Raw genomic sequence first — 27,996 nt, forward strand, 5'->3', positions numbered from 1 at the left:
GAGAGAGGGAGACACAGAATCGGAAACAGGCTCCAGGCTCTGAGCCATCAGCCCAGAGCCCGACGCGGGGCTCGAACTCACGGACCGCGAGATCGTGACCTGGCTGAAGTCGGACGCTTAACCGACTGCGCCACCCAGGCGCCCCTAACATATTTTTAACCTAATTCTCACTGGGATTTCACTGATAGAAATAAGAGAGCATTTCATGTCTTCTTTCTTGATCCACTGGATCAAGAAAATAATGATAAACATATGATTATTTAAAATCTTGTTGTTACAAGCTTACTAATCATCTATCCCCTTCTGCCTTTCATTTTACTGTCTAAGGAAAAAGTAATCCTGTGGTTGGGGAGGAAGCATGGAGACTGGGGTCAAGTTGTTGGTAGCTTCCTATCGAAAGGCATCTCACATTTAATATGCTTTGGCTAAATGTATTTCGTAGGTAAAACAAACAAACAAGTAAACGTGAAAGTGTAAAAGGAAGTTTGGAATTCGGTGGCTCGGAAATTTTTGTAGGTTGTGTCTGCCCACTTCCAGGTAATGAACGGGGCGTGTTTTGTTATCCTTTGGTCATTGGCTTGATTTACATACTGAAAATATTCCAAAATGTGTTTTTCACATTCTTGTCATCAATCAGCACTCAACATTCACACAACGCCCTGTAAAGGATCTCTATCTGGAAGCAGAGGTAGAGTGGACAGTTTGGGAATAGAACAAATCCATCACTTCTTAACTGAGTGACCTAGTTGGTCACCTCTTCATTCTTCAGCTCCTCATCTGTAAATGAGGGATGAAAAATGACTTGTAGTATTAAGAAGAATAAAATTATAAAAGTAGAACCTGGAACATATTAGGTACTCAGAAAAAAAAAAAGGAACTATTATTACGTACCAGGTTCTACAACAGGAGGTAGGAATTACATATATTTTCTGTTCTCTAGAGGGTTTGTAATGAAGTCAGGCAGTTAAGAAGACCTACCTTAAAAAAGACAAATCAATATGTGTTCCACTCATTCATGGATTCAATCATTTAAACCACATGGAGTTCAGTATAATTTATATATATCAGGGGTCTGGAATCAAAAAGACATGGTCCCTTCTTCCAAGGAATTTAAATTCTAGTTGGGAGACAGTGTGAAAAAATGTGTATAGTATGATTTTTGGTACAATAAAAAGCTATAATAAATTCTGTAACAGGGAATAAAGGGAGAGGTACAGAGACGGCCTGACCCAATAGGCAGCATTTTAGAAAATTTGAAAGATCACTAAGCATATTCCAGAAATGTACTCACTGGCTGTGTGATATTGGACAAGAAACTTTACTTCTCTGAGCTTCAGTTTCCCCATCTGCAAAGCAAAGATGATAATGACATCCACTTCACAGAGTTGCTTTAGAGATAAATCCAGTAATATATATAAAGTTCCTAGCTCAGCCTAGACCATAGTAAGCACTCAGTAAATGTCAACTAGGTACCAAAATTAGGAGACTGAGTGTTCTAGACCCCCATGGCTAGCACATAGCAGCCCATTATTTGTCTAGGAAAAGAAGAGAAGAAGGAAAAGGAGGACAGAAGGAAGAAAGGGCTGCAGGCACACATGGAAAGGAGCATATCCAATTGTAGAACTTTAAATGATTGTTCCAAAATGCTGGACTACATAGGGTTGGCTGGTGGTAGAGAGCTGGGGCTGGGGGACAAGACAGGGCTCAAGCCAGATCACTTACTGTTTGTCTGCCCTGCACACTGTGGGGCAGAGAGATACCATAACCTGACCTGTTGATTTAAAAAGAACTCTTTGGAACTTTAGTGGAAGATGATTGAGAGAAATAAAATGAAAGGCAGGGAGTCTAGCTTAAAAAATGTTGTGCACTATTTTAAACAAGAGATAAGGCTATTTGCCAGAACTACAACTTCATGTCAAGAGAGACATGATGTGGAAATTAAGAAAGGGGCACAGACTTAGGGCAGGTCTGCTTCTGAGTTTCTTTCTTGGGTGAGTGGAACAATGGTGATTTTGCCCAGATAGAAAATTCAGAATTTCCTTATACCCTATTCTTACTGTTACATATAAAGAGAAGATTTCATGCTACAAGCTACCCTGTATCTAAGAAACAAGACCACCACGACTGAAGGCAATGGCAAGAACCCACCACTGTAATTGCCTGGGGTCCTCATGTCAAAAGTAATTAATTACAAGAAGTGTCATTCATTTTAAACGCTTATCTTAAAAGTTTTCATGTTACCCAGGTAAGATCGGATTTGTTTAAAAAAAGAAAAACATAAGAACCCTGGGGACTTGACTCAATATCATATTGTTTCTTCATACAAAGTTTATGGAGAAACTTGTTAAAACTATTGAATATAGCCTTGGCTGAAGGAATCTATTTATATACATAGTTAAAGGGAGCAGCAGACAGAATTCCCACAGGGCCCCAGTGGTGGGGACAGGGCTGGGAAGACCGTAAATCAGAACCTTCCTAATGTTCACTGTAGGAATAGGATAATATATGAGTCAGAAAGCAAAAAAGGATTTATGAAGGCTTTAAATTACTTCCTAACCTGGCCTGCACATGAGTCTTGAGACTTACTCCGAGAAGAAAATTGAAAATAGTTGGAACGTTCTTCAATAAGTTCACTGTAGCACAACAAATACCAGTTTACAAAAACTTGTAAAAAAGTAGATATTCAGGTTTAAGAGACATAGGGTTCTTGGGGGGAGGTCACCACAAAGGATTGTGATCTGACATGTGCTTTTAGTTTCCTTTTTCATCTAAGTGTCTTCTTCAGATGACTGAGACAGACCCCAAGGGTCATATGTGACATATGTATTATACTGTTGAGCAACAGAATTTATGTTGTGGTTATGATCTGACATATGAACCCATTCAGGTTTTTTATTAAAATTACAAAATGAGCAATTATATCATGTTTTGATTATTTACTTATTAATAGTCAATTCTCTAATTTACTTGAAAAACTAGAATTATAATTTAAATAGTTATTGCTATTTGACTCTCATTCAGTCGTTGATTGCAAGTCTACTATTTATGCATTGCTCAGTATTGGAAGGGTGAATAAATAAAAAGCAGTCCCTGCTTTTGTGGAGCTTAAAGTCTATTGAGGGAAGCAACTATACATAAAAATAACAAAAATAATAAAAATTATTATATGAGCAATGAAAGAAATAACGGGGTGATATGAGAGAAAAACGAAGGGATCATACTTAGATCCGTTCATGAGGAAAAGTCATTCTGAGAAAAGTCATACAAGATTAAATCTCAAAACTAAGCATTAGCCAACCATGGTCTTGGAGGAGGATATTCTAGTAGAGGGAACCGTGTCATAAAGGCCCTGGGGGAGAAGACATTCTAGGGAAGGAATTTAGAGATGGGATGGAGGCCAGATAATAAAAGGCATTTTAGGTTAGGGATTTTGAATTTTATTTTGTGTGAAAGCAGAAGCCATTGGATGATTTTAAAATAAAGAAATACCATGATCAGATTTATAAGTTTTATAATTTTGGATTGTAAATTTAAAAACATATTTCTCAGAGGAGTTAAGTGACATTACAAAGATCTTTAGTTGACTGCGAAGTCACTTGTATTATAGATCAAATTATGTTCCTTTAAGAACTTCGTATATCAGCTTATATATGTATAGTGCTATATAAATAATCTTATAAATCAATAGGAAAGACAGTCTAATGGGAAAAACAAGAAAAAGTCATGAAATGATTTTTTTTTAATTTGCAGAAAAGTTAAATTCAGTAGTAACTGGGGAAAATGTAAACCCAAGTAGCAATGAAGTATTATTTTTTTATCTAACCAACTGTTAAAAAATTTTATTTGGTAATAGCAAATGTTGGCAAGGACTTGGAGCTATATGCACAGTCTTCCAGTGCTAGTAAGTACATAGATGGTAAAACTACTCCAGGTTTTTATCCGTATCTATTAAAATAAATGTATATAACCTATAACCCAGAAATTCCACCTCTAGGCATAGACCCCAGTGTTATACTCAGATATTTGCTCAAGCATGAATATATAATGATAGTATCCACTGCAACATTGTTTGTACTAGCAAAACATGTATCAGTCCACTAAGTGCATGTTTAAATTATGGTACTTTGATGTTACAGAATACTTGGCAATAGTTAAAAATTATGTTAGATATATATTACTCACATGGATAGATTGTTCAAAGGAGTGAAAAAAGTAAGCTCCAGAAGCAGGTATATAGTGGAATTGCACTTATGTCAACACACACACACACAAATTATATTTATATGTATATGTATATGTATATGTATATGTATATTTATGTATGTGAATATATGTAGTTTTTTTAAACAGGTGCACATGTATGTAAAACCAAAGAAAGAGTTCTGGCATGAACTGTCTTTTATATATAATATTTAATATATATATATTATATATAATATTTTTATAAAGTACTAAATAATTAATGTTCTATTGTTTTTATTCTTGTCTGTAATAAAATGAGTCAGCTAAATCCATTCAAATACAAAATAATTTTTTGTTCTGTCTTACTCAGTGTGCAGAACTAATCATTTACCTGTACTTTGAGTTTTAGGAAAAGAATTTAGGGTTGGCTATGTGCATACTGCTGACTTTTTGGCTATTTTCTTACATATTTTTTTCTTGCTAAAAATTCAGTATTTGAGGAATTGGAGTCTTTAAGATAATTGGGAAATCAGGGTTATCCTGAAGTCCTATTTTTATTTCAAGCCTTATTAATCAAGTCTTTTAAAAAATATTCATCACTATTATACAAGTGATTCCTTTGCTACTGCTATTTTCAAAGAGGCCTTAACCAACCTCTTTGACCTCAGCCACAGCAACTTCTTACTGTACACATCTCCAAAGGCAAGGGAAATAAAAGCAAAAATGAACTATTGGAACCTCATCAAGATAAAAAGCTTCTACAGAGCAAAGGAAACAATCAACGAAACTAAAAGGCAACCAACAGAATGGGAAAAGATATTTGCAAATGACATATCGGGTAAAGGGTTAGTATCCAAACTCTATAAAGAACTTAACAAACTCAACACCCTAAAAACAAATAATCCAGTGGAGAAACGGTCAGAAGGTATGAGTAACCACTTTTCCCAAAGAAGACATCCAGATGGCTAACAGACACATGACAAGATGTTCAACATTGTTCATTATCAGAGAAATACAAATCAAAACCGCATTGAGATACCACCTCACACCAGTCAGAGGGGCTAAAATTAACAACTCAGGCAACAACAGATGTTGGCAAGAATGTGGATAAATGGGAACCCTCTTGCACTGTTGGTGGGAATGCAAACTTGTGCAGCCACTCTGGAAAACAGTGTGGAGGTTCCTCAAAAAATGAAAATAGAACTACCCTGTGGCCCAGCAATAACACTACTAGGAATTTATCCAAGGGATACAGGAGCGCTGATTCATAGAGGCACATGCACCCCCAATGTTTATAACAGTGCTATCAACAATAGCTAAATTATGGAAAGAGCCCAAATGTCCATCAACTGATGAATAAAGAAGATGTGGTATATATATATATATATATATATATATATATATATATATATACACACACACACACACACACACAATGGAATACTACTTGGTGATGAAAAAGAATGAAATGTTGCCATTTGCAATAACGTGGATGGAACTGGTGGGTATTATGCTAAGTGAAATAAGTCAGAGAAAGACAGATATCATGTTTTCATTCATATATGGAATTTGAGAAACTTAACAGAAGACCGTAGGGGAAAAGAAGGAAAAAAAATAGTTCAAACAGAGAGGGAGGCAAACCGTAAGAGACTCTTAAACACAGAGAACAAACTGAGGGTTGATGGGGGTGGGGGGCTGGGAGCAGGAAACATGAGTGATGGGCATTAAGGAGGACACTTGCTGGGATGAGCATGGGGTGTTGATGTAAGTGATGAACCACGGGAATCTACTCCTGAAGCCAAGAGTACACTGTATATATTGTATGTTAGCAAACTTGACAATAAATTATGTTAAAAAATACATAAATAAAATTTTAAAAATTGGACTTGCAAAATTAAAAAAAAAGGAAGCCTTCCTTTACCATTTTGTTCTTGCTAGCTCCTTGAGAGCAGCATGTTGTCTTGTGAATTGGTGGCAGCACAGTGATCGGCCTCCTTTCAGGCATTAAATTCTACAGTTGAGGATCTTTGACTTAGCAGCTTCTCTGAACTTTGATCCTGCAGGATACACAGGTACCCAGTGTGAGACTCACATCAATGAATGCAACAGTAACCCCTGCCACTCTGGTGGGGCGTGTGTGGAGCTGTCCTCAGAGAAACAATACGGACACATTGCTCAGCTGCCTTCTTCATTCAGCTACCCTGAAGCCTCAGGTTATGTTTGTATCTGTCCCCCTGGACTCACAGGTGAGGACAAGGGGAGGGAAGATGCCTTGGCTTTTTAGCACTTTATGGCAGATCATGCATTCAACCAAATGGTGTAATAGCAGTAAGATCTGTGCTGTATAAACTCTGCTGCTATGGTGCAAAGGGTCCCCCTTGTGGGCATGAAAAACAGCGTATTTCATAAATCATAATTCTTCAAATCATGAGGAAAATGTTAAAAATAAGGATAAAAGAGGTGTATAAAGGGGAAATATTTTTTATGCATTATACTGGGAATCGGAGCCTGACTCAAATCCTTTACTTTGTAAACAGAAAATGTTGAAATTTTTATGTTGCTAAATTTTATAATGATGCTAACTTTTTGTGTTATTCATATTTGCCTATAAAAAGTTAATGCACTTATTTATATTTACACTGAGAACAATTATCTAGTCTCAAGGAATATTCCTCCCCTACTTTATAGCTAACGTTGTTCATGTATGTCAAATGTAAACGATTTTATCTTTCTCTTAATGCGGAACATTCTTACGCTGAAACCCAGAGGAGGTTTGCGTGTGTGTTTCCCAATGAGCACTTGTGTCTGCTTCCGTGTTCTGAACATTTTCAGAAGTTTGGAGGCAGTCCCCATATTTGGTAATGAGTAGCGGCTGACCTACTACTGCATAGACACCACTGAGAAAACTAATTACAATCTAACTTTTCCATCTTACTCCTTTTTCAATAGATTAATTGATACCTGAGGAAAACATTTAGGTTGTTATTGAAGATTTCTGAAAAAAGTAAATAAGGAATAAGAAAACAGGGGAAAATTTTCACTTATTATTTTCACTTACTGTTCCCTTTTAGAGTTTCAGTTGCGAAGTTTAATGATCTTTGATTCATGGCACTTAAGTTTGCTATAGAAGACATTTCCTTAATCACTGTCCCCTCTATGAGAACACATAGGAGAAAAATCTCCCCAGTGTCAATGTCAGGAGAAGTAATATTTTTCCTGAACAACTTCTAGCTTGCATGCTTTTTCCCTTAGTAAAAAGCATGCAAAAAAAAATCTTGATAAATGATAAAAAGCATGAAATAAATTGTGGAATGCATCATATTTGCCGATCATACAGTCTGCTAGAAATCTTATCAGCTAATGTGAGTTCTATAAGCATACAGTTTTTTTTCTGGAATATATTTATGCATTTACCTTACCTGGGATTATTTAAGTTTCCTATTTCTTATAGATGTCTTTTTTTTCTTATTTTTAAAAAAAATATTTGATCTTGGTATAGTATATGTATTTTTGTCAGCTATTTTAAATCCTTCTTGAAACAGGTTAGGGGAGTTATACATTTTTTAAATGTTACATTTAGGGCTATAAAGAGGAAATTATATCGAAGTTAGAGGCCATTGTAAATATTGCCTCATTAGACAAAAGGACATAATTGACCAATGAATCTGCAGATCCAAACAGGAGAGGCACTTGAATGTTCTGGAAAAGTGTGTTGGCCTCAATTTTTGACAAGCTGCCAAGAATGACTATATGAATAAAGAAGTCTGTCCCAAATCTCTATGGCTTAATGAAATCAGTTATTTTTCACGGATGTAAATTCCAAAAATGGGTTCTCATGATCAGTTGTCCTCTAAATGGTGATTCAGGGTCACAAGCTCTTCTCTCTTTTTTTCCATCTTCAAAAATGGTTTCCAAGTTTCTCATGCTCTTCTGCAGCAAGCCACTACAGGAGGAAAGAAAATGGAGCATGGCATCTAGGTTTTTATGGACCAATACCAAATGTAGTGGCTATCTCTTCTATTCATATTTCATTGGTCAGATTTAGTGATATGACCACATTTAACTACAGCACAGACTGAAAAAATCTAGTTTTGTTGTGTACTTAAAGAGAAGAGAGATTTCGTGAGGAATTATCCACTCTGTCTTCTCATTCTCTTGATAATGCCTTTCCTAAAGCAGAAGTTTTACATTTTAATAAGATTCAGTTTATCAGTTATTTCTTTCATGGATCATGTCTTTAGTATTGTATCTAGAAAGTCATCAACTTACCTAAGGGTATCTAGGTTTTCTCCCATGTTATCTTCCAGACATTTTATAGTTTTGCATTTTAGATTTAGGTTTGCAGTCCATTTTGAGTTAATATTTGTGAAGGGTGTAAGGTTTTTATCTAAATTCACTTTTCCGTATGTAAATGTCCAGTTGTTCCCCTGCCATGTATTGAAAAGACTATCTTTTGTTCCTCCATGCACTGAAAAGACTATTGCTTTGTTCTTTGTATATGATCAATCGACTGTATTTACATACGTTTATTTGCAGGCTATCTGCTCTGTTCTATTTATTTATTTATGTATATTTTGCCAATACCACATGTGATTACTGTCTGGAAGTCTTGAACTTGGGTAACATCAGTTCTCCAATATTTTTCTCTTTCAGTATTGTGTGTTGCTATTCTGGGTCCTTTGCCCATTCACATAAACTTCAGAATCAGTTTGTTCACATTTATGAGGTTATATGCTGGAATTTTGGTTGGGATTGCATCAAGTTGGGGTGAACTAATAATCTTGAAAATATTTAATCTTTGTATCCATGAACATGGGACATTTCTCCACTTAATTTATTTCTTTTTTGATATCCTGTATCAGAGATTTGTCATTTTCCTCATATAGATTTGGTACATATTTTGTTAGATTTATACCTAAGTATTCCATTTTTGAGGTGCTAATGTAAATGTGTTGTTAATTTTGAATTCCACTTGTTCATTGCTGTTATACAGGAAAGCAGTCAACTTTTGTATATTAACCTTATCCCCTGCAACTTTGCTATATGGGCTTGTTAGTTCTAGGAATTTTTTTTTGTCAGTTCTTTCAGATTTTCTTTTTTTTTAAATATGAAATTTACTGCTCCTGCCTTTTAAAAAATTCATGTTTGCATGGTATATCTTATTCCATCCTTATACTTTCAACCTATACTTGTAATTGATTTTGAAATGAATTTCTTATAAACAGTATATTAAACACATATTGTAGGGTCAGCTTTTTAAAAAAATTATCCTGTCAATTTCTGCCTTTTTAATTAGTGTAAGTAATCATTGATATGTTCATGTTGAACTATCTCATTTTCTTATTTTGTTTTCTTCTGGATTCCCTTGTTTTTCTTTCCTTGCCTTCCTGTGGGTTACTTGACCATTTTTCAGGATTTCATCTTGATTTATTTATAGCACTTTGGGGTATATTGTTTTGTGTAGTTTCATGGTGGTGGTTCTGGGTATTACAGCCTATTGGTATTAACATTAACACTTTGACTGAAATAGAGGGACTTTATTTCCATTTGGATTTCTTTATCTTTCCCATTTCAGAATATCATTGTCTTGAAGATCAGATGGTATTATAGTTCTTGTTTTAATCACTATATATAATTTAGAAAACTCGTGAAGAGAATTGACAGTTCTTTTCTTTCAGCACTTGAAAAAATATACACCATTTCATTCTACACACCATGGTTTAAAATCAGAAATCTGGTGTCACTGAAATTGGTGTTGCCATATAGGTAGTGCATCATTTCTCTGGATGCTTGAAGAGAAAACACATGGTAGTGATAATACCTTCAACTTTGTCCTTAGCTTTCCGAATTTTATTTATGATGTGTTGGTGTCAGTTTATTTGAGTTTGTTCTATTTGGGTTTCATTCAGCTTTTCAAATCTGTGGATTTATATCTTTTGCCAAATTTAGGAAGTCTTTATTTCAAGAGAATTTTTAATTGCTTATTAAATCATTGTGTGATGATTTATTTAAAATCCTTGTCAGATAATTTCAACATCTGATGCAACTCAGTGTTGATGCCAGTTTATTTTCTTTTCTCATTCAGTTAGTGGTTTTTCTGGTTCTTGGAATGATGGATGATTTTCAGTTGAATCCTTGACATTTTGGATGTTACGTTAGGAGATTCTGAGTCCTATCAGAATTAAAAAAAAAAAAAAGTAGCAGGCAGTGATCTGCTTAGTTTTGGAAAATAGTCCTGACCTACTTTGGTGGGCTATGGGCCCAATGATAAGTTAAATTTCAGAGCTGTTACATTGTTATTATTTTGGTCTATTTTGTTCATGTGGTACCACAGGGCTCCCACTGGCCTCTGCTAAGGATATAAATGACACAAATTTATTTTTTATACAGCTGTAAAAGTTTACAGTTCTATCACTTATTAGATTAAAACATTTTTTTCTATCATGGTAAAAAATGCAACTCTTTATAATACATTTAGTGACAGATCACCATTCAAAGAAACCACTGGAGTTGTTAAATATAGCTACAAACTATTCTTTTTTATTATAATTAAGGATGTGTTTGTTACTCTTCACTATGTATAGAGTTACCTTCTGTGTTGAAAATGGTTATGGTTGCATATGCAATGTAATTTTCTAACTTTTTTATAATTAAAAAGTGAAATATACTAGAGTAGAAATTAACTCAGAGCCCCAGAAGACAATATGCAGGGAGATAGAAATAAAGAGAGCTTGCGGTTATGGAAAGTGAGAAATAGTGAAAACAAGGAGGCAGAGAATTCTGGTGACAAGATCCAAGCCCCTCTGAAGGAAGACTATCTTTTATCCGTGGCTTCTCTGGGAATTCCAACAAGTACAGCAAGTTATCATGGCCCAGAGAGACCAAAAGTCTCATTCAATGTTATAATTGAGAAAAATATGAAGATCCATTTAGGTATTTTAATGACTTGGAAACTCATGGGTCTGGTTGCAATAGTGGTTACTATCCTCTAATTCCCCAAAATCATTAAATAAAATTTCCTTGGCAAAATATCTTCACATACTGTCATGACTGTTTTGTCCCCATAGCTGCAGCACTCAAATTGAAATAATAATGGCTCATAAACACTTGATTTACAGGTCGATGCGTTTATTTAAACCCACATAGTCACATAATTTTAGTGGTAAGTTAAATAAACCTATAATCAAAGAAAGCCTGTCGTTGCATAACACTGTTCAGTCCATTCCAAAATCAGTAAATTAACTTTATTTTGTATGACCATCCTTGACCGTTACTGGAAGGAATGTTGGCTGCTTCTTTCTATTATGTTTTAGCTTTCCAGTTTGGGGCAATGGACTCAGTTCTAGGGATATAATAATGAAAATACATGATCTCTTCCCCCCCAAAGCGGAAAAACCATGATGAAAAAGATGCACAAAAATACAAGGCAGTGCCATAACTGCCTCAGCGAAACCATAAAAAGATACAGACAGATCAGAAGAGATGACCTATTTATGCTATTTTTGTGACATACAATTTATTAGAAGTTACAAGAATCCAAATGATTTGGTAAGTTAGCATTTTTTAATACAAAGGACCATGTTAGTTTAAAGATTAAGACAGGATCCCACGACCTGTGTGCTTATCCTTGAAGCATCCTGTTCTAACCAACCAAGCTAAATTGGAAACAATTGACTAAAGTTTGTAATGTTAACATTTTGTTTCTGTTTATCAAAATATGGTAGTGATAATACCCTTAACAAGTTTCCCAACTGTCTCATAAAGCAGGTCCAATTTTCCATTCTAAATTTCACTCCCAACTCCAATTAGCATTTACTCCAACTAAAAGCAACACCATCACTGGTCTCTGGAATGCTACATTATTGCCTCTGAGGCTGGGATTTATTCTGCTTCACCCATCTGCTCTCTGCGTGGAAAGAATTGAGGAGTGCAGCAGGGGATCTTGTGAAGTCCTGGCTTCAAACCTCAGGCAGAAATAGCGGGGTTTTTAACAATAAACACCCCGATGAGAGCCACCTGGCAAAGTGACTGTCTACAGGAGCTCTCAATTCTCAGGTTCATCTGCTTCAAGCACAATGTTACTAAAAATGAAGCATTCACTTTTCCTTAAAAATTAAAACCTGTCACTTTACCTAAATCCAACTGAAATCGGCATATAGAGCCAAACATGTAGCATTGAAAGTGTCACGTATTCATGAAGTATTGAGGTATATGGGACAGTTGATATCTCCTGTCTAAAGAGAGATTTTTCAATAGGATTTGTTCATTTGCTGACTTTATGTTTTAGGCTTCTTGTTGTTCTGAGAGATTCATTGTTTTTCTTACTTACAATTTTAATTTTGAGAGTTCAGGTCCTAAATAACTTAAATATATATGATACACATATAAGACTATTATTCTAAAAGATCAAGTGTTGCTTCAGTTTTTACTTACTTAATAAAATGTGTATTAATATTTCCAATAGATTCATCTAATTCACTTCCTCTGCCTTTGTTATGCATATTAACCTCTATACAGAAAAACTGTTTGTATTGTGTATGAGCACATTTTTGCTTGAACTACTTTTGGTTTTGCTATGGTAACTACAATAATTAGGAAAAGTGTGCCACCTCCTTGTACATAGATTAATTTTGAAAATCATGTTTTTGTACTTACTACCCGCGCTCTACTAAGATATTATAGCTAGTAGGAAAATGTAACGGCTATGATTTGGTAAACCAAATTTAGAGCAAATACAGAGAATGGGCATATCTGTGGTACCCTAATGACAGAGATAGATAACCATGCCATCAAGGGTCTTGGCTACTTTACAGGTAAGCATCATTTTGTTGACTTGAAGTCAAATGACCTAAGGAAAAGCTCTCAAATGAATAATCAGTAGACAGATGCCAACTCTCCAAATCAAATATTCTGGCCATGTATTAGAAAAAGATTAATTTTCTAAAACAAAGGAATATTATAAATTCTTCACTAGGAAATTCGTAATTCAATTCTCAATAATTCACATTGTTATAGGTTATAGGTGCTGTCCTTGCAACTTCAAGGACCTGAATGGTACATTTTCATGTTGAAATCCTATTTTCCTGTGAGAGGTATGGGCTACCACCATTTAAAAAAGCTGTAAGGGCAGTAACATGTTCTAATCATATAAAGGTGTTTGTTAGTGCAAGAAATTGAACAAAATGTTCAGAGAAGAGGGTGAAGATGCTAGGATATGTGCTTGCAGTGGACCATCATATGCAAACCCTCATATGATGTCATCAACTGCATGTTTGCTTCCTGTGAGGGTGGCCATATTGACACCACATGTCATTTTCTAGCTGCCCAAGATCCCCCAAAGTTTCTTTAAGCATGGTAATCATTGGGAAGAACAATATTAGTGACCTTCACCTGACCTAATCAATGGTTACAACCCTTATACCGAAGTTCACTGCTGTAGTTGTTTAGAGTCTGCCTTCTGACAGTAACGCAGAAGACACTTAAGAAAGACCTTTCTCCCCCACCCCCGCTTCCTTCTCCCCAACCATCTTCAAATTACATTCACCTGGAATTTTACTTGAGCCCTGAGCAGCTCAGGTCCCAGTCCTAGGGAAAGTATTCAAAACCTTAGATCAACCAAATCTCTTACAGAAGAGTCGGATCTCTTTTTACCCAAAAGAGATTATTATACCTGCTCTTGGTAAAAACCACTCCTACTTCTGTAGTGATCCTATTCACCTCCTCCTAGATGTTACATAAGAATTCCTGAAAAGTATGTAATCATAATTGACTATAACTTCCTCTAAAGTCTCTTAGAAGTAATCTCACCATGACCTACAGGCGAACATACCTCAGTCCCCTCTAGATGCCCCAGCACCCAAGTCCCTTCATGCCAGGTCCACTGAGCCTCGGTCTCTTATGCCAAAATGCTCTGTGCATTGCCTAATTTCACCCAATTTCCCACCCTTTTCTGGACTGCCCACTATGTGCTAAAGATCCCAAGCGTTATTATTAAGCTCAGTTACCAATAACCTTAAGCTCTTGTCCAAACATTTCTTTCACCTACTTGCTTTAGCTGAAATCCAGCTATCTTCTCAGGATACTATTTCTTCTGCAGCCCTCTCACATGGAGGCCGTTTTCTGTTCTCCCAAATCCCAGTTAACTGGTCCTGAAAATAAGCTACATGTCCCTGTCATTTCATTGTTTCTTCTAGGCAGTCGTTCCTCTCTCTTCATTCAAACGCTCAACTTATTTTAAAGCCTGCGTCTTTGGATGATGCCACCTACTTCCTGTCCTCACTGCAACCTTCTTCCTTCCTCCTGGTACCTTGCCCTCCATCACTGAAGATCTTAGTATTGTACTTTTATCATTCTCAGAGGCTTCAACACCCATGCAGAAAGTCCATGCACCCATTATGTCCCATTGGCCTACTTATTTCTAAACACCATGACTGCCACCCCACAACTTCTACTTACCCTATGATCACAGTTTTTTCATCACCAGTAACCTCACTAAACAAACAAACAAACAAGCAAACAAAAACCTCACTTTCAATCATTCTATTCTCTAACCATAACCTCTATTTTTTCCAGTTCTCTTAACTCCAAGACTTTTTTCATTGTTCCTAGTCAATTGTTCTAATATTTTTTTCTTTACTAATTACCTCATTCCTTATCCCAGCTTGGATTTCATAGTCTAATCCTATAATTATTCCCTTGCATATACTGTCAGCAACCCTGACCCTGTCTCTCTCCATTGCACTTACCTGGCAAAAGTACTCTTATGATTAGACCTAACACTCGACCTTCTCCACATCTACAAGCAATTTGAATGTGGCTGGAGAAAATCTCACAAGTCACCCACTGCACTGATGAGTATCACTTTAAATTTATGACCCACATCTCAAGGAGGCCCTTAGCACTAGAAAACAATCCTTTGGGAGTTCCACTTCCCAAGATGACCTTTTATACTTTCTTTTCCTTCAAACTTCCAATACTCCCTTCTTTGTTACTCTAAGTTGATTTTCAGATTTCTGATTTCAGTCAAAGAAGAACTACCTGATCTTCTCTCTACTAAACCTATTGTTGGATCTGAGATTTGATTTCATCCTAATTACAAGCTTGTAACTTAGTATGTGAATGCTTCATGGATGCTGGCAGAAGACATAAGACTTTTGAGTCACAAAAAAAAGGCCCACACAACAAATAGCATGAGCATCAGATTTACCTCAATTGCTCTTGCACACAAGTCCCACAGAGTTGACACTATATATATGGACCAGACGAGTATGACAGAGGCACAACTGAAGAACACTGAGATGGGGAATCCACTGTTTTTATAGAAAGCAGTATGGAGCCTACTCTTTGAGAGCGAGACATTACTTCATCCTTCACATTAACTTGCAGTCAAACCAACCCCAAGGAATGACCTGGGGCCATGCAGTCAGGGCCATGCATTCTTGGCATTCTTAGCAAGAGCCTGCAAGGATACACAAGCCCATGATGGATTGCTTCTTCCAGCAAACCATCCCATTGCCATACGCGTTCTTGGCTAAACTTGATTTTTCATATGAATATGCCACTCTATTAGCCACCCTGATTAATCGGACTGTCAGAGATTGGGACCAAGTCTGTTTTATTTGCCTCATACAACGGATGCTGTTGGGGCGCCTGGGTGGCTCAGTTGGTTGAGCATCCGACTTCGGCTCAGGTCATGATCTCACAGTTCGTGAGTTCGAGCCCCGCGTTGGGCTCTGTGCTGACAGCTCAGAGCCTGGAGCCTGCTTCCAGTTCTGTGCCTCCCTCTCTCTCTGCCCCTCCCCTGCTCATGCTCTGTCTCTCTCTCTGTCTCAAAAATAAATAAAACATTAAAAAAATTTTTTTTTAAAAAAGGATACTGTCAACAAGACTCTAAGCAATAGGATAAGGTCAGCATGTAATATTGACTTCAATTCTACTCCCCAAGGTCCTGAACTCAGCAAACGGAGTAAATCCCAGGGAAACCATTATTTCAGATAGCCAAGATATAGTCTAAAGCCAGTCTGTGACTTATGCAAGGGTGTTTAGACCCACCTGGCAATTCTTTGACGTCATTACTAATAATCTCTGGGGTAACAGATGAGTAACCCTCACCCTCAAAGGAAAGGCATTCTTTCACATACAAATATATAATACAGAGGAACACACTTCACTCCAGTTTGGAAATTGTTGCTAAACTTGATTTAGATCATGGTTATGTTGGTTTGGTTAATGTGGTACATTGGGCAGTGTCACTGAGTAGTTGCAGCCTTGGTTACTATGTATGACAACTCAAAGCTGCTTGGGCATCAGGAGGAGCATATAAATTTGCATTATTAGGATTGATACAATATTATAGGTGTCCATCTGTTTGTACACATCCAAGGTTGAGAAGGGGACAGGTTTAGGAATGCCATCGGTGGTGTCAGGCATGGCAGAGTAGTTTAGGATCTCCAGGACTACAGAGTTTTTATAGCATGTCGACAAATCCAGTAGTGAAATAAATTGTCAACTACAGATGCCGCTGGATTCAGTTAGACCATATTATTGTTTTCCAGTCGGCAATGCTGGGTCTAAGGGACAAGGAGAGTATAAATTTCCACCTTCCCCTGAACCACCTAGAGTCTAAAGTGTCCTACCCTCAAGTGCTGATTGTTGTTCTCCCTTCCATGGCTATGTAACTGATGTGTTCCATCCTTGCAGCTATATCACTACCTTTTCTCCAAATATCTGCTTGAACCAGTACCTTTCAGTGAAAGGAGTCAAGTATAAATATGAAAAGGTCATTTAAAAAATTTGCAGTGGTACATTATATTTTTCAAATTGGTCCAAGTGGGCCACTGTAAAAATTGCTGGCCAGTATTTTCAACCAAGTGGTCATTCTCTTTATGATCTAGGACCATGTTAGTTCAATAAAAGAATCCAGGTAGCTGAATCAAAGTCTCAATTCCTTAGTCTCCCCTTTAGGTGAGCTGCCACTCAGAGTATATACAAACCAAGGTGGCCTGGTTATTAATGGTAGGGGCAGAATCATGAATTTTCAAAGTAATCTATATTTTCCATCCTTTTCATTCTGATCATTGCCTAGGAGGTGGCCTACACGAGATAATTCTTTTCTGGTGATGGCTGTGTTTTGTGGCCTGCCTCAATAAAGTATGTGGACCAGGAAGAGGTAAAGGAGATATAGTCAAAAATCTTCTGGGCTTGATTTTCCAAAAGCCTGCCTCACATCTCAGTGGTGCCAGAAGTCTTACCAGAGAATGAATGATAAGCAGATATGGAATAGCTGTTGAATTTCTTGGATATCTGCCAATTGTTGGTTGGCCTTTATGAGAAAAACAACACACTCTTGTCTGGTTGTAGATAGCCTGGAAAACTGAAAATAAGAGTCAGCTGATCACACTGGAACAGCAACAATATAACCTTAAAATATGTCTATAGTGGCAAAATACCAATGTTAGTCATGCATGTGCTTAAGAGAGAGACTCTCATAGGATAGATCTATTTTTAATTTTTTGAGGAAACTCCACACTGTTTTCCAGAGTGGCTGCACCAGTTTGCATACCCTATGACCCAGCAACAGCACTGCTAGGAATTTACCCAATGGATACAGGAGTGCTGATGCATAGGGGCACCTGTACCCCAATGTTTATAGCAGCACTTTCAACAATAGTCAAATTATGGAAAGAGCCTAAATGTCCATCAACTGATGAATGGATAAAGAAATTGTGGTTTATATACACAAGGGAGTACTACGTGGCCATGAGAAAGAATGAAATATGGCCCTTTGTAGCAACGTGGATGGAACTAGAGAGTGTTATGCTAAGTGAAATAAGTCATACAGAGAAAGACAGATACCATATGTTCTCACTCTTATGTGGAAACTGAGAAACTTAACAGAAGACCATGGGGGAGGGAGAGGGAAAAAAAAAGTTAGAGAGGGAGAGAGCCAAACCATAAGAGACTCTTAAAAGCTGACAACAAACTGAGGGTTGATGGGGGGTGGGAGGGAGGCGGGGTGGGTGATGGGCATTGAGGAGGGCACCTGTTGGGAGGAGCACTGGGTGTTGTATGGAAACCAATTTAACGATAAATTTCATATTAAAAAAAAGAGAGATTGAAAGAGACTCTCAGAGATCCAATGTACTCAATTTTCTAGAAAAAATATAAGGCAGAGGAAATGCTCCATGGAATGTGGCCCCCTTCACTGAAAGACAGTTAGACCAATTTTGGCAGGAGTCACAGGCATTGGTGGCTTCTAGATCACAAACATACAGTTTTTTGCTATCGCCCATGATGGTGAATGTATTGTTTTGTCCAGTATGAGAATGGAATCCAGCAGTGATGGTGGTAATAGCAGTGATCTGGGTGGTTTAAGTTTGATGAGCAGCTTGATTCTAGTCAGTCTCATTAGACAATGGGTTCTTACTATAGTCATCTGTGTGATTGAACCAGACTGTCCGACTGACAGTTGAAATTTGCTTCCATAGTTCGAGGTCCTAAAGAGGGATATCTTTAGGGGTGCCTGGGTAGCTCAGTCAGTTAAGCTCCTGACTCTTGATTGCAACTCAGGTCATGATCTCACACTTCGTGAGATGGAGCCCTGTGTTGGGCTCTGTGCCGGCAGCGTGGAGCCTGCTTGGGATTCTTTCTTTCTCTCTCTCTCTCTCAGCCCCTCCCTTGCTTGTGTGCTCTCTCTCTCTCTCTCAAAATAAATAAATAAACATTAAAAAAAAGAGGGATCTTTAATCTGTAGTCTGTTGTCTCCCAAGTGACAGACCAGATGCCTAGGTCATTATCCATAGCCTAAGAGCTGTTTTTATAGCAAGCAGTAAGTCAGTCTGCTTTTGGTCCCAGAGAGAGATGTCACCTCAAAGTTGCTTGGTGGAAAAGAAAAAATCCCGAATATTGGCTCAGGTAAAGAATGGTCAGGTCTTGCATTCTTGGCACAACCAGCAAGAATTTGCCGGGATCCTGAATGTTCAAGGCAGACTGACACTCTGACACCTGCCAATTTACCTGTTTTTCATTACTCACCACATCCCAGTACCTGCCCAGGTTTGGACTACCTTCCATATTACACTCTCACCCAAGGCCCTCCCCTCATGCATTGGGCCCTCAGTGACTCAAGGAATTTCATTTACCAATCATTTCTTCTGTATCTTGCATCATTGATTTCCACTGTATTCTAAATCACTCTCATCAACTTGGCTGTCTCCCATCTGAAATAAAAATGGTCTCAGAATGCATCTCCAGGTGTCACCCCACTTCTCTAGGCCAACCTCTTCCAGAGAGATGTCTATACTTATTCTACTTTCTTACCCTCCCTAACCCTCTAATGTCAAGCTGCTCCCATAGCTTCAGTGAAAACTTTCTTGTCAATAATTCCCATTGTGCCAATTCAAAGCTTAGCTTTCAGTCCTCATGTTACTTGACCTCTCGGTACCATTTTACCAGTGTTCTCTCCCACCTTCTGGGTCTAATTTCTTTATTTTACATCTGTCTCCTTTTCTTCCTACTCACTGCCATTCTGTTTCTAGGTTTTGCCTCTCTTCTTCGAAGATTCCAGGACACCATAATGGTGTTTCATTTACTCTTTTATTTTTATTTTTTTTTAACGTTTATTTATTTTTGAGACAGAGAGAGACAGAGCATGAATGGGGGGAGGGTCAGAGAGAGAGAGGGAGACACAGAATCGGAAACAGGCTCCAGGCTCTGCACTGTCAGCACAGAGCCCGACGCGGGGCTCGAACTCACAGACCGCGAGATCACGACCTGAGCCAAAGTCGGACGCTCAACCGACTGAGTCACCCAGGCACGCCTCATTTACTCTTTTAGCTATTAGTTCAAATGCCACTTCTCCAGAGAGGTCTTTTTGGATTTCAGTAAATAAAATGCCCTGACTCTAGACCCCCACCATATACATATACATACTCTATTTCCTTACCTTCATTAACTTCTTCTTATTATTAATTACTACATGATTAATGCACACATACATGTGTGTGCATGTGCGTGCGCGCGCGCATGCGCGCACACACACGCACAAAGACACACACACACACACACACACACGCACACACACACCTGTTTATTTTTTAGCTCTCCCCTCCCAGCCCTGACTGGAATTGTCCACCATAAAAGAGGCTTTGAATGTCTTGCTGATTATATAGCTCCAGGACCTAGTCCAGTGCCTAACCCATAATAGGAGGCCCAACAAATGTCTGTCGAATATAAAAGCTAACACCATTCAGTGGAAGCTTCAGTCAAATCGCAGGACTCCCAGCAGCAAGTATTGCTCATCAGTCCACCTATCAGTTAAAGTTTTGTTCTCAGCAGCTAAAAACATTAAGGAATCCTAGGAGGATTCCTTCATTCTCCTTAACCAAATATAATTAGTTGAGGTTCAGAATTCTTGCCCCAATTATGGTCTATGCCAATTTTGATAAATTAAGTTTTCCATGCAAGTCGATATATCATAATTTGAAAAATGTGTTCTGTAGATTTCTGATTGATCTTCAATTTTAGAAGCATCTAACATCATTAAGTTTCACAGTTCCAACTTTCTTCGTATCAGGAATTTAAAGATTTGCAAAGAAAAACTCAAATGTCGGGGCGCCTGAGTGGCTCGGTGGGTTAAGCGTCTGACTTCGGCTCAGGTCATAATCTCACGGTCCGTGAGTTCAAGCCCCGCGTCGGGCTCTGTGCTGACTGCTCAGAGCCTGGAGCCTGTTTCAGATTCTGTGTCTCCCTCTCTCTCTGCCCCTCCCCTGTTCATGCTCTGTCTCTCTCTGTCTCAAAAATAAATAAATGTTAAAAAAAAATTAAAAAAAAATAAAAACTCAAATGTGTTATAAGAGTTTGTACTTTAGTGAGAAATACTTTTATTAAAAATGAAGTCTTGGGGCACCTGGGTGGCCCAGTTAAGCGTCTGAGTCTTGATTTCATCTCAGGTCATGATCTCAAGGTTGTGAGATCAAGCCCCACTTGGGGTTCTGCACTGGGTATGGAGCCTGCTTCGGATCCTGTCTCCCTCTCCTTCTGCTCCTCTCCCACTCATGTGCATGTGCGCTCTCTCTCTCTCTCTCAAAAATAAAATAAAATCAAAAATAAAATCAAAAAAATAAAAATTAAATCTTTTAAAATTTAAATTATTTTTTTATGATTTCATGATCTCTTTTTTTAATGGATCATGCCAATTCTGTACGAGTTATTGGAAATGTGATTATAAGCACTTCATAGCTTAAGGCAAGGTTGCTCTATCTCTGTGCCTTCTGTTTCCCTTGGCATTATCATTGGGTGAAATGAGTATTTTTAGTTCATTGGTTTATGACAAAAGTAACTTCACTGGTTAGATGTTATCATATAGCTACTCTGGTTGAGTTGGCTTCTCAAGGGAGGAGCACAAGGTTTTGTTCACATATAACAATGTTTTTGGATTCTTTTTTTCCATTTTGACTTCCCTGGTTTATTTCTCATAGCGTGTGTGTGTGGGTGGGGGAACGATATGATAAGGCTGTGTGTGGATAGGCCCTTTTTGGCACATATGAAACTTCTAGTACTTTCCAAGTATCACACAATGATGTAGGTGCTAGCCAACTGTTTAAGAGTTTAAAAATCTAACCAAGCAAAATAGTCTGCTCTCTACAAAGAAGTAAATTTTTGTTTAAATTGGATTCACAGTGTAGATCAAGATAGCTTTATTATTTGAACTTTTCCAGGTAGTTATTATATAGCTATTTTGTAGATAGAGATTAGCCTGTTTTACTGTCATCTTTCTCCATTCTTAATCTGTCTTTCTGTCTCTTGCTCATTCTTCCTCACATTTCTCTCTTTCTCTCATTTATGATGGCTCTTAATAAATTCACTAAAATTTTATATGAAGGATTCCTCAATCCAAAACTCTGTCACAACTTCTTGAGAAAAGAGGAACTAGACTCACTTTTGATGCATTGGAGATGCACCTATGTAAGTTTAAGACTTGTTTTTAACTTCTCTGATGGTAGTCTGGCTCCAAAAAGGAAGATCTGAATGAAACATTTATTAAAAGTGTCACAGATACTCAACTGTTAAAAGCTATCTCTGTTCTTTTCTTTCCTCAATGGGTTTTCTTTAAAAGCATCTCTCTCAAAATTGTGGTTTACCTTCTATTGAAAAACCATGATAATTCAGTTATGGTGATTTCACCTCCCTTATTTGGTTCATGTAAATAATCTATTGAAGTATAACACACAGGCAGAAAAGTGTATGCTTCATCCATTCATAGCTCAAGAAATTTGTTAGCTACCTTCTTCTGAAGAAGGCAACTAAAACCTGTGTAGGTCATAACAGACACAAAGTTCAGCTCAATAAAAGGAATGGCTTTCAAATAACTAAAGCTATCTACAAATGGACAGGCATCCTTGTAAGGAAGCAAGGTTACACGTGATTGGAATTTTTTTTCACGAGTAGGAAAGATGAGGTCTTCCACGGACTGTGATAGAAAGGACTAGATGACCTCTTTGATTCTTTCCAACTCTAAGAATGTATATAAAAACAAACTGAAGATCAGTGTCCTAGAAGTAAGTAGCATCAAGGCAATTGTAAATATTCATAATGAAATTCTAGTTTCTAAGTATCATTGAAGATGATAGTTAGAAGATCCTTAAAAATGACTTTTTAAGTCCCATTTAGTAAGTTCATTGAAAGAATAGTGGGATGGGTTTTTTTTTTCCATATTCATAGAATATTTTATTGTAAGCTAAGAATACTAACAATGGGGGCACTTAGGTAGCTCAGTTGGTTAAGCGTCCGACTCTTGGTTTTGGCTCAGGTCATGATCTCATGGTTTGTGAGTTTGAGCACCGCATTGGGCTCTGTGCTGGTGGTGTAGAGCCTGCTTGGGATTCTCTCTCTGCCCCCTCTCTCTGCCTCTCCCCTGCTTTCTCTCTATCTCTCTCTCAAAATAAGTAAAAATAAACTTAAACTCTATCTCTCTCTCAAAATAAGTAAAAATAAACTTAAACTCTCTCTATCTCTCTCTCAAAAATAAGTAAAAATAAACTTAAAAGAAGAATACTAACAATGAGATCTGGGGCTAAAGGTTAGTGTAAGTTTCATAAGGTGGGAGATGTATATCTAATCCTGTTTTCTGGGTGAATTTTGACCAATAGTGAAATTTGTGTGTCTCTTCTTATTAAAGCTAACATAATTTTAACACAAAGATGGTACCTAGGTGATGACTATAAAACTTTTTCGTAACTATGCATCCCAAATTCAACAATAGAATTAAGATTTCATTCTTGTGTACTTTTCCATGATGAAGACATTTGTTTCTTTAATATTCTTCTGTATGTGACCATTTCATTTTGTGTTTTAAATGTTTTAATATGTTATTTTGTTTCAATGATTTAATAAACAGGAAAAGAGGGAAATAAAGATAAGAATTGAGGGGCGCCTGGGTGGCGCAGTCGGTTAAGCGTCCGACTTCAGCCAGGTCACGATCTCGCGGTCCGTGAGTTCGAGCCCCGCATCGGGCTCTGGGCTGATGGCTCAGAGCCTGGAGCCTGTTTCCGATTCTGTGTCTCCCTCTCTCTCTGCCCCTCCCCCGTTCATGCTCTGTCTCTCTCTGTCCCAAAAATAAATAAACGTTGAAAAAAAAAAAAAAAGATAAGAATTGACTGATTTTCTTCTTAACACCTGGGTTCTGCAGAGCCCAAGGTGATTAAATTGAAAGCAGCATTGCTTTTAAGTCACCTATTAAACAAATATTCTGGAATATCGTCAAAAGTTTTGGCAAAGAAGAATCATTTTTTGGATGGGAGGTTAAACAAAGGCCTGGGCCTCAAATTTATCTATGTCTTTGAGTGAGTTTTAACACCATTGACCTGGCCGAACTCCAATACCATTCATTATATCTTGCCTGTCTCAATCGACCTTGAAATTTTAATAAGGCCCTATATTTCTTGTCTTAACCCACTTTCATAATATTGCTTAGAGCAGCCATCCAGCTGTGGTTTTTCACTTAAGTAGCTAGATTTATCTAGCAGTTAAGGGCATCCTTGTATCTCACATTCCCCCACAGAAGCAGGAAGAAGCTCAGTGAATTTGTTCCAGTGAAAAGATTTGAACAGCTTAGACAAATAGGTAAGAAAATCCAAGTAAGATAATCCAATTGCTCATAGTGCATTCATTAGGAAAAATGATAGAAGCAGGCACCCAGCTGAGCACTTAACTTCAACCATAGTTAAATTCTGCAAAGCCCCAAAAGGTAAAATGTTACAAGAAATTAAAACACCGGGAAGCTTTACACCAAGATACATTCCAGATCATCTGAAGCCTTTTGCCTTTGAATTCTCACAGTTGGCTCTTGGGCGCTTTGATCCATCCTGTCTGAACACATCACCATGCCAAGTTACACAAAGCAGCCCAGCAGGACTGACAAGGCCCAGGAGCCAGCGCAAGTGCGCGTCTGGCGCATCTCTCCTAGTTGAACTGTCCTCGTTGGTGAGGATTTTTAGCATGCAAATCATGCACCTAAAAGCAGTAGGAAAAAGGAAGAGATTCCTCGGCTCCTCCCTATTTCTAGTGAAGGATATATTTCCTTTCATGACCCCACTGTCTCATCTGAGAACCATTCCTGTGTGAATTATTACTCTTAGATCCTGAAAGATCATTAATTAATATCAGCTTTATGAGTCTTCATCTAAGCAATGCCTTACTAGGACCTTTAGTCAATTTCCATTAAGTGGTTCCTTGTTCTGGTCTATTGTCATTCTCCCTCTTTTAATATTTTAGCCTATTTAAGCAATGTACATTGGAGAAAGCAGTGGATTTTTCAGTGATTTTAAAGACTATATTGTAATAGAGAAATGAGAGGATCTTAGACTATGATTATGCTTGAGTCACTTAGACTGCATAATCCCCATTTAATCCATATTTCACAGGCAAGTGTAGATTGCAGAAAGCATGCTGAGAAAAATAAAAATACAGTATTCTTTCAGCTGCACAAAATAAATACAGTTAAAACCCTTCCATACTGTAGGGCTGAGCACCAACCCCACATGCAGTTGAAAACCTGTATAAAATTTTTAAGTCCTCCCACTCCCAAAGCTTAACTACTAAATAGCCTACTATTGACTAGAAGCCTTATCTATAACATAAATAGTTGATTAACACATATTTTCTATGTTATATGTATTACATACCGTCTTCTTACAATAAAGTAAGCTAGAGAAAAGAAAACATTATTAAGGATACTACAAGGAAGAGAAATTACATTTACAGTGCTGTGTTTTATTTGTTGAAAAATGGACCTGTACAGTTCAGAACTATGTTGTTCAAGGGTGAACTGTAATTATTTTCTTTAGGAAATACAGTGATGTCTTCCAAAGATTTTCTCTATGGAAAATTTAGACATAAATTTAATTTGTATATGTGCAACTAATGAGCATAATTATATTTTGTCCTTTGTCATAAATCCTCTAGCTGTCATGTATTAAATTGATTTGGTCAAACCAAGAACCCATAGAAAATGATTAAAGCCACAAGAGGTTGTGCCTAGAGCCTTTGATTTTTCAGATGATAGTACAACTCATTGCAATAGTAATAATGAGCATTGTCACTGTCTGAAATTAACAGAAAAAACTTTCCACAGCCACTTAATTCATATGAAAAATTTTAGAAATTTACATACCGATTAGGAAAGTCAAATACATACCAACCACTGGAATAGATGAACTTCTTAAAAATGTTCTGCGCTCTCTGTTGTGAGGGAGCCAAATAACTGATGGACTTTGAGGAGTAAACTCTTTTCTTCGGATGTGTTTGATGCTTTCCAAACAAGCTTTCCTCCTTTAGACCATAAGAGGTTTGATTCAATATGCCATGTTCAGATACACACGGTGTGCCTGGCACTATGCTAGGCATTCCTTATTGGGCAAGATGAAGTGAACTGTGACCATGGTTGGCAGCATGGGCTGTGGAGCCAGACTTCCTTGGTGTAAAGGAAGACTATTCTCTGTGTCCTTCTATTTCCTCACAAAATATAGATAATAATAGTAACCTAATTTACAGAGTGGTTGTAAGGAATAAATGATAATATAAACAAAAAGCCTAGAACAGCCTCTAGTGTACCGAAAGCCCAATATAAGTATTTTCCATCATGACGTATCCCCCTTGAGCCCAGGGGTTTGTGGGCTCACAATTTTCTTTCCAATACCTTGCACCATGCCTGGTGCAGACTTAATGACCACCAAAAGTATGTGATAAGTGACTGGTGAAAGAATGGATGAATGAATTGAAAAAGTCTTACTTCTTTTAAGGATATATAGACATTTCAAATTTGTTAATCTAGTCAAATACTTTATGTACGTATTAGTATAAGAAAGTAAATCTCAGAGAAGATACTACAATGATCATTCTAGGATGGTAAAACATTTTATAAAGAACGCTCTGTGTTATAAAGCAGACTATTTTCAGTTGCAAATGATCCTGTTTCTCAGTTGTATCCAGCAGAAGCTATGAAGTAGAAAATCTGCCAAAGCGAATATCGTCATTAAAAAAAATCATGCATGTATGTTTCTGAACGTACACTAACAAACAACTCTGATCATACACTCAACCAGTATTTATTAAGAGCAGATTTTGTACCAGGCATCGTTGCATGCCTAGAAAATACTAAACAGATGATGATCTCTGCCATCACGTAGCTTATATTCTCGGGAGGGAGAAAAGACAATAAAGGTGCGTTTACTAGAACTCATTTTCAGAGTCTGTTTTGCTGCTTTTTTAAACCTTGCTGACCTGTCAGGATGCAGGCCTGTTCCACACCAGCCATTCTACAGGAGTTAGATTAAAGTTCTTCTAAAGTTCTTCTATAATAGAAGTAGAAAATTGGTAACTGCTCTCAAAAATCTCCTAGGCTGAGGTTATTTGCCTGCTGTTTTTGCTGCAGAATTCTGGAGCTCTATTCCAGAATCCTTCAAGGACTTGAATGGGCCCACAGTTACAGTTTGAGAATTCCTGGCCCTTCTGTGCGATTCTCCACTCCTACTTGCTTACCCCTCCCCCCAATCCATACAAATCCCTGGCTTGTGGAGTAAATGGATCTTCTTTTAGTCAACACATAAATGTCTATATTGCTATAACATTTCCATATGGACCCACACTAAAATTGTTGATACTTGGGAAAGCTAAAAAATAGGGATCATATTAACAACTTTTACCTCAAAATTTTCTAAGCTTCATTTCTGTGTGGTCCAGATATATCTGGGCAGGTTATCCTCTCTTTCTGCCTCTTGGAAATAGTTTTACATGGCTATGAATAAGCATGCCCAGAGGGCTGGCTTAAGGAGCTACTACATACAGAAATTCTCTACTTCTTCAATACAACTGCTACTTAAGTCACTCTTTGCTAAATTGCCCAATGTTCCTTTTACAAAGACCCTTTTAAGAAATTTTAGAGTTCAGAGTTGAAAGAAATCTCTTTTGACAGCGTGATATGCTATCTCCTTCTGTTGGATCATGTGATCGCTACAAACTCATGATGCTTCCCTTTTTGTGTTGGCTGTCATGAAGCTCAGGGTTCATTTTCTCTTCAGTGTCAATAAGGTTTCCAAACTTTAGTTGTCTAGGACACTTATTCTCCTCCTTCTACATTTTCATGCTATTAAAATGACCTGTGTATTTTTTGCTTTACTGACAACCAGGATAGTTGAGACTGTGGCTTTTAATGTAAGCTATCAAAAGTATAAGTTCTTTTGCAAATGGAAAGAGAATATACAAGCAAATAAATAATTCCTAACAATGGCCATGAAGCCTTAAAACCAGCAGAAATTC

The 27,996-nt window shown here is 37.5% G+C and overlaps 1 protein-coding gene across 1 annotated transcript in view; it reads left to right on the plus strand.

The window, feature by feature from the left end:
• Positions 1-27,996, plus strand: part of CRB1 (crumbs cell polarity complex component 1) — a 232,150-nt gene that overhangs the window by 112,808 nt on the left and 91,346 nt on the right. Inside the window, exon 6 of the mRNA XM_030302046.1 lies at positions 6,246-6,428. Within this exon, the coding sequence (XP_030157906.1) occupies positions 6,246-6,428 (183 nt within the window). The remainder of the gene's footprint in view (positions 1-6,245; positions 6,429-27,996) is intronic.

Source organism: Lynx canadensis, chromosome F1 (assembly GCF_007474595.2).
Source record: "Lynx canadensis isolate LIC74 chromosome F1, mLynCan4.pri.v2, whole genome shotgun sequence".
In the NCBI taxonomy this organism is placed as follows: domain Eukaryota; kingdom Metazoa; phylum Chordata; class Mammalia; order Carnivora; family Felidae; genus Lynx; species Lynx canadensis.